Raw genomic sequence first — 7,696 nt, 5'->3', positions numbered from 1 at the left:
AGTTTTGTTGTCGTCCTCCCCGGTGTTCCCCTGACACTCTTGTTATTTGATGCATGAAGGCTTCCTCGGCTCAGCTCCCATCTCCACACCCTGCTGTCACTTTTTTAAATACATCCATCACACCAACAGGCACTTTAGAACAGGCTCAAACCGGAGAGGTGATTAATCGACCACAGCGCACACCCCTGGCAACTTTGGGGGGTAAAGCCACTGGTTTGTGGTGGTTGCCAGGTGAAATCAGGGTCTGCTGCACCAAAACATAATTGTGATTGCTTTGGTTGCAATCAGATTGCCATAGTCATCTGCAGTTTGCATGTAGGATGCCAACTACTCACCAAGCGGTGGGAAAAGTTTGGTTTGGTTTAGTTTGGCGTTCATCTTTACTTTTCCGTCCTTTCTAAAAACACTGACATATAGGTCTGGTCTACCTGGACTGGCAGCATGCTCGAGGTGTCCCAGGCTCGTCTGTTTGGTGACGCGGTAGATGAGCTCGCCCGGCTCGCTGTCCTGGTTGCTGGCTGACAGCTGCAGCGTGGTCAGCTTCTGAAAAATTACATTTTCTTATGTTGCAAGTCTCAAATCTTGATTGCCTAGATCCATTTAGTGTTTTATCATATGTGCTTTAAGCGGTAAATCTCAGGTAAAATGAACTGTTCTATCTGCCAGGAAGGACTCAAACACAGACCCAAGATAAACAAAGACTGGATACAGTCTCTTTGAAATCTACAAGACATGCTGACTCCATGTCTGTGTAGGTTCCTAGTCAATCAGGTCATGGTCGTCTTAAGAGAGGCAGCTGGACTCCTTTAAAACATTTCACTTCTCATCCAAGAGGTTTGTTCAGCTTGAAAAACAAAAAGGTGGAGAGTCCCAGCTATTTAAACCCTAGTGGAGGTTGTTCTCTATGGAGGTGGTAGCTGACCTATCTACTATTAATCATGAGCTAAGGTTTGAAAAACCGCATGTGTCATTACCAACAGGGGTTCCAAGTAAAACCACTGGCATCATGGGAGAGTGTCTGCATCTAAATTTCACTCTTTCATGGATGCCAGCATATGCTTGTCAAATAAAGCCTGATTTTAGTTTAGTTTTCCTTCTATAAACAGAGATATTTCTAAACTGGAAATGTTCAAACTTTCAAACTGGCGCAGAAAAAAATTCAAAGGGTATTAAGTGTCTGATGGTTTAAATTTCCTGGAAGGACGATCATTACAGTATACTGTAAAATGAAACAGTGCATGTACATATTATACTAGAGACTACATAACCACCGCACCAGAGGTGTAAGCATATTTTGCAAGGCACTCATTATACATTAAGACAGTTTTATAAACCTTCGTATATGTGAGATAAGGAAACCAATGAACAGCCTCAAACATAAACGAACAGATGGAGATACAGACTGTATTTGCAGATTACAGCTCCACCACAAATCAAACTTCCATATTAACGCGAGACTGCTCAGCAAGGAAAAGCAGTCAAGTAAGACTGAATGAAGACAGATGAAAAATTAATTGCATCTGCTCACACATTACTCAGCTGTAGGGTTTTCTGAGTACTCAGATGTAACACTGAGGAGGAAAACCCAAAGAAATGGCAAACAGAAGTTCATTCTAATAAATTGGAAATGTGGGTCACGTCCGTCAAATGGAGAAAGAAACTTGTCACAGTGAAGACAAAAAAAACAATGTATAAAAGTAAAAACATTTTAATTCAATCATTAATAAAACAGATAAAAATAGTAAGAACATTCTGCGTAATAAACATCTTCAGGTATGCTGGGTTGTCCTTCTTGTCACCTCACGTGAGCAGACAATGCAAACCAGCCTTCTCGAGCTCTCTCCTTGTCCATCTATTGACAATGAAGAAAGTTTTTTTTTCAAATCCAAGCAACGACATGTAAATAATGCACACTGTGTGTGTGTGTGTGTGTGTGTACCTGTGTTTTGCCATCCCTGGTTTCTCTTTCAAAACTGTGAGAAGATGCATCAGAGCCAGCAATCCTGCAGCAAAGATAATTAATCATCTACATCATGTGATCTTCAGTTAGTTCTTCTTCCTGACATCATCACTTTGTGTCTGTTTAAGGTGCTGGAAACAAATGGTAAAAAGAACCTTGCTGTTATTTGTCATAACATCCCTCCCTGAGCCGATCTGATACTCACCTCCTCTCACCCTCACCGCCACCACTGTGTGACCGGAGCTCCCGCTCAGGCAGCAGCTCTGATGCCTCCAGGTGTTTCGCTGCAAAAGATGAGGCGTAATGATTTTAAACTGTCATGTGTGCTCCAAACAGACAGCGACATGTTGCTTTTACCCACTGGATTCTGGATTCGGGCTGAAGGCAGAAGCTGGGATCGGGGAGATAGAGGGAGAGACTCTGGCTGAAACACTTTGCTTCTGTTGCTCGATTATTTCCAGCAGTCGACCTCGGGCTGCAGCGCTCTGCCTGTTCAGCTCCAGGAGGCGTTGCTCCACGCTGTTTGCACTGAAAGTGTTGGGTGATGTTGCCTAAGCAAAAAAAACAAAAAAACAACAAAGAACGAGACACACACCGCATGTGAATCATTACTAAATCTGAATGAGGAGGCCACCTAAAGGCTCAGCGCAGTTCATTCCTCGACGCACCTGTCCCATCACGCTATGAAGGGAGGGTCAGAAAGTTAGGCGGAGTCAGGGGAGCCACTACTCCACCTCTAAAAGGTGAGCTGCTCTCAGAGAGCTTCAAACAACCCCTTAAATCTCACCTGTTGAGTCAGCTGTTGTTCTTCAGGAGTCCACACATGCTGGCTCCGCCTCTCTTTACAGCTGGACCCAGACATCCTGCTCTCTGCAGCGCTCTGAGGTGTTACTCTCCCGGTGCTGCTGCAGCTCGACCCTCTTCTCTCATTGCCACTGTCGAGCGATTCTCTGACCCCTGACCCGAGGCCCTTTGCCTGGCTGAGTTGAGCCCTCATAAGATCGGTCTCTTTGCTCAGCTGAGCAATCTCAGCTAGCACTGTGCCCGGAGACCTCTGTGAGCGAAGAGGGTCAGAGGTCAGCGATAGCGAGGAAGCAGAGGGAAGCTGAACTAGGGGCAGACTGCTGAGACTAGAGTCTGAGCTGTGAGCGCGGAGGTCCCCATAGGAGCGCAGGAGATCCGCAGCAGGAAGCTGCTGGTGCGGTGGCGCAGGACAAGTTGCTGTGGAAGAACGAGAAACAAAAATTAGCTGCCTCAAGGTGAATCATTTCTGTGCTGAATATTTGAAATCAGATAATAATTTTGGAAGTGAGAAAGTTACCAGGAACATGCTGAAAGTGGTCCCGCTGTTGAGGTGGTGAGAGGAGGACGGCAGAAGAAACAGGTACTCGCTCAGCACCCGTCGCAGACTGACAGCCTGTATACCAACAGTTCACCAAAATATAAACCATTTTCACCATTTACCAAATTCCTCTGGACAGAATATACACAGACAGACTGCACAAACCTGCAACTTTAACCTCAGAGTGTGGGGTTTGGCCACTGTGTTCACTCAGCAGTCCGAGCCCTCCCATCGCCAACACCACTGTGTCCAACTTCCGCTCCAGCTCTGCTGTCCGCTGCTGTAACCCTGCCTGAGAGGCACATCGTCACCAACTCATGATTTATCAGCATAGATGGAGTAACAATAACCTACGCCCAGTCCCACCTGCAGGGTTGTAGCCTCCTCTCTCAGAGTCATGGTTTCAGCAGTGAGAGCATCAATGAGCCTCTGCTGCTCTTTCAGCTCCTCCTCCAGTTTTCTCCTCTCCTGTGCCGCCTCCTGAGCTTCATCTTCCCTCTAACACATTACAGGCAGACAGTGATTTAAACACATATAGCAGACTGCAAATATTTGCATCAAAGCAAACCTGCGCTATAATTTAAAAACTAATTCTATTTATTAATGTGAAGACCCCTGAAAAAGATAAGAACTGTGCTTCAGCATATTTACACGAGACTTTCAGCATTAGTGATGCTAAATCAGTAATAGTAACAAACATTTTACAGATCAAGCATTTCTAAAATGTGGTTTTGCTGCTATCTAAAGATTTCAAACTAGGAATTCGTGTCTCCTTGCATCCCCATCGATGACATGACTTTTTAAATAAAACCAACATTTAATAAGAAATGAATGTATCCTATATCCTATAAACTAAAAGATGCAGTGACAATGGTACCACGATCTTATTTTTTGTTTATGTGAGTAAAGCCTGCATGGATTATCTTTAGTTTGAATAATAATCTCCACAAGCTTGTGTGACAAAACCTTTTTTGATATCCGGCAGTACCTTTTTAAGGAGGTGCACCAAATGTCCCAGTGTAGAGACCAAGGCCACAGAAAATCCAGTAAGGCTTTGTGTTCTGTGCTTTTTGGGACTCTGTGCAGATGTTGGTGCTGTATCAGGGCTCAGTGCGTCCAAATCCGACTCCACCTGACCCAACATGGCCTGCAGCAGGCCCAGACTGGACTGATCCCCGCTGAGAGAGGCAACAGAGGAGCCGTCCAGCTCTGAACCCTGGGAAACACACTTCCTGCCTCTGCTGGTGTGATTACCGATCCAGTCTGTTCAGCATATAAAAGAAGAACAACAGACATGATCTCATCTCCAAACAGAGTATTTCATTTTGGAGAAAATCCATCCCTTGCAGATATTACCTGACTTGCTCTGAGGCGGTTCAGAATTAAGAACCTGAGAAACCAGGACTGATGTTTCCTCTCTGGCGTCCTCCGACTGACTCTGTCTGGACCGAACACGCTGAACAGCCACGGTGGCATTGAGAGCTGAAATGACATTAGATAAGTGTTTATTTTCACGTCTAATGCCAGATTGTAATAAATGATTTCTTGATCACTACTTAAAATAAATATAACGCACTTCTAATGGCACTAAGACCTTCTGATTATCTGTTTATCTTACCTGTCTGAGCTGGTGCCCTGTCTGATGTACAGGGTGTCACGGGACTATTATCCTTGTCTCCACGGTGACGGCTGTGATGATGACCTTTGTGTTGCTGTGACACTCTAGCCCGAGGCTGCGCCTTCATTTTTTGTACATTGACCCTGCAAAAAAGCGTTATGAGCAATCTAATAGTGACAGCAGCATCTCTGTCACTGTTGTAGTGTATAACAGTTAGCAGGGATTAGCACCTTCGGATTACATGATACTCTGAACTGGTTGAAGGACGGGCATCATCGTCTCTGTGGTCGTCCTCTGAAGCTTCCAGTTCATTAAGAGCCTGAAATAAATCATTGTAATTGTGTAAAATGCAAATAAAAACTCAAAACGGTGTATAGAATTTAAAAATACACTTTTTTAAATCAGTGTAAGCATTGGATATGTTACCTCTGGAGTGTTTTCTGTTAAATATAGGGTTTAGATCATTAAAAGAAATAAAATAAACTAATAAGCATAGTTGTTGTTCTTTAGATTATACACTGCACATGCTGTATTATGAAGCTAATAATGACAGTCTCAATAACACACACACACACCTCTTGATCCATCATTGACTGGCTGAGGAGAGACAGAGGAGTTGGACGATCTGGTCTTTGAAGAACAGGCAGTTCTGAGTCAGAGTCACAGTTTGGAGCCACAGTCACTCTGGGTTGTCCTGAGGAATAACATTTAGACATAAAGCAATACTTCTGCAACCATCAGAGAGAATTTGTGGCTCTTCAAAATGAAAATACTGGGACAAACACCCAATGTTCAACAATCGGGTATCTCAATGACAAAGCAATGGACAAGAAGTTATTCTATCTAGTCACTGCATCTGTTTATCTGCACACAAAACAAGTTGCCAGATACCGGTGTGCCTGCGTGGAGCATCTCCAAACAGGTCTTTGACCACAGCCAGGGCTTTGTCAGAACGGGCCAACACATCCTGCAGCAGCAGCTGATCAGAGAAAACCTGCAGCAACGCCACACAACTGAGTTTAACTCAACACTCAACACTAAAAAGATACAGATACACGTGCAATGCTGAAACTGAAAAATCAGAAACAGAGCAAATATATATATTCTCACAGCACTGTACTTACCTCCCTGATGATGCTGAGACTGGCCTGGTCCAGGGGTGCAGGGCTCCCTGCGTGCCTGAGACGTCGTTTCAGGGCTTTCTCTTTCAGCTCCCACTGAGCTGCTGCTTTGTTGTGAGACTTGTGGAGCTCATGCCGATGACTCTGAACCAGAAGAACAATCAGACAATCTTGAGACCAAGGTACAGTAAATAACACTTAAAAAATAAAAAGTGCAAATGTTCTTGCACCTTACCAGCTCCGCAGGTGTCAGCTTGTGCACAGAGAGGTCGTTGACAGTGCTCTGAAACCAAAGCGCTGAGAAGTTAGACAGGCTAAATAAAGGAACTTATAAAAGGTTAGCTTGAATGTTTGTTTTTTTACACCATGAACATGTTTCTTTAGTTTAGCAAGAAATTAGATTCCTTGATGATCTGAGTAACCTCTAGAAAACAAATAATCTCTCCTCATACCTTTCTATTTCAGATTATGGTAGAGAAGATTCACAGCAAGCAAGAGTAGACTGTCTTCTAATTGCACAGAAATATGTACAAGTACAAGACTGCCTGCTTAGTTGTGACTGGCCTTCATATGTCTCTAGTATTTGTTCAGCTGTCAATACTCACCACCCACTCTCTTCTTTGAGCTGCTGCCTTCTTGGGGCGAACAGGCCTTTTTCCTTTGGCGTGCTGCTGTGGACGCCCCACTCTCACAAACGACATCTGCTCACAAACAATACGACAAGGAGACTTCGTTAAGGCTGCACACGTTTCATTTACCAAAAGTGTCTAGTATGTAACAACAAGCTAGCTGTTAACTCTCATTCCCATGGCGAAGCTTCTGTAACTTTCACTAAACTAGGATGTACGGCTGAGCTATCTTAGGCTAAAAGGCAAGTTAAAACTGAAAAAACATACTTTTTACAACGTGGAGCTCCGGTTAATAAAGAGAAACGCCCACCAAGCTGTCTTTAGACGCCGTTTTAAAGGCTGGTGACAAATAATAGCATCAAAACCACCTCTTCAGTTTGTGAGACATTTTTCAACAGTTGCGCGCCACTTCCTGTGCCGTTTCCACGGATACCGCTTCAAACAGTGGAGCATCACGGGAAATGAAGTGCTGCTGGGAAAGGTGGCGAATCCTTTTCATTAGGCGGCAAAAAATGCCCCCTGTCGGTGATTTAGGGTCAATGTGAGATACTTTATTTTTATTACTGGTTAGTTTATATCTGAGGTTTTTATTTTGAGTGATAAAATTGCTTTTACATCGTAAATCCCTGAGACTAATTTCCACCCATTTACCCTGTTTGCACTCTCTTCTTCACCTCTCGTGTGTTCTCTCTGTTGCTTTGGATAGTTGATCGTAAGTATTTAAACTCATCCACCTTTACTACCTCTGCTCCCCACTCACACTACAGATTACAATGTCGTTTGTGAACATCATGGTTCGGAGCAGATCCCCGATGCAATCCCAGAAATAAGCTTTAAAGAAGACCACAACAATTTTCTTTGAATGTTCCAGACATGCTGGTAAAATTAAAAATTAAAAACTAGGCTAAAAATATACATGTGAAATTATATCGTGCACTTTTAAAACAGTTAAAATTCAATCAAAAATATTGATGTGATTTTAATTTCTTTGTCAGTCTGATCAAAAAATTTGCCTTTGATAAATAC

The 7,696-nt window shown here is 43.5% G+C and overlaps 1 protein-coding gene across 1 annotated transcript; it reads right to left on the bottom strand.

The window, feature by feature from the left end:
* Window positions 1-1,692: 1,692 nt before the first annotated feature.
* Window positions 1,693-7,117, bottom strand: spice1 (spindle and centriole associated protein 1). Its single transcript, XM_005722652.1, has 18 exons — window positions 6,938-7,117; window positions 6,647-6,742; window positions 6,277-6,324; window positions 6,045-6,185; window positions 5,812-5,914; window positions 5,496-5,614; window positions 5,151-5,239; window positions 4,921-5,063; window positions 4,659-4,784; window positions 4,291-4,565; window positions 3,669-3,800; window positions 3,468-3,594; window positions 3,282-3,377; window positions 2,748-3,181; window positions 2,322-2,511; window positions 2,166-2,244; window positions 1,940-2,003; window positions 1,693-1,852 (listed from the first exon to the last, which is right to left on the bottom strand). The coding sequence occupies exons 2-18, from the start codon at window positions 6,740-6,742 to the stop codon at window positions 1,796-1,798; spliced, it is 2,319 nt and encodes a 772-aa protein (XP_005722709.1). The 5' UTR covers window positions 6,938-7,117; the 3' UTR covers window positions 1,693-1,795.
* Window positions 7,118-7,696: the final 579 nt, after the last annotated feature.

The sequence above is a fragment of the Pundamilia nyererei genome, unplaced genomic scaffold (genome assembly GCF_000239375.1).
Source record: "Pundamilia nyererei isolate P.nyererei 1_Seehausen unplaced genomic scaffold, PunNye1.0 scaffold00007, whole genome shotgun sequence".
Taxonomy (NCBI): Eukaryota; Metazoa; Chordata; class Actinopteri; order Cichliformes; family Cichlidae; genus Pundamilia; species Pundamilia nyererei.
This window is presented reverse-complemented; position numbering and strand designations above follow the sequence as displayed.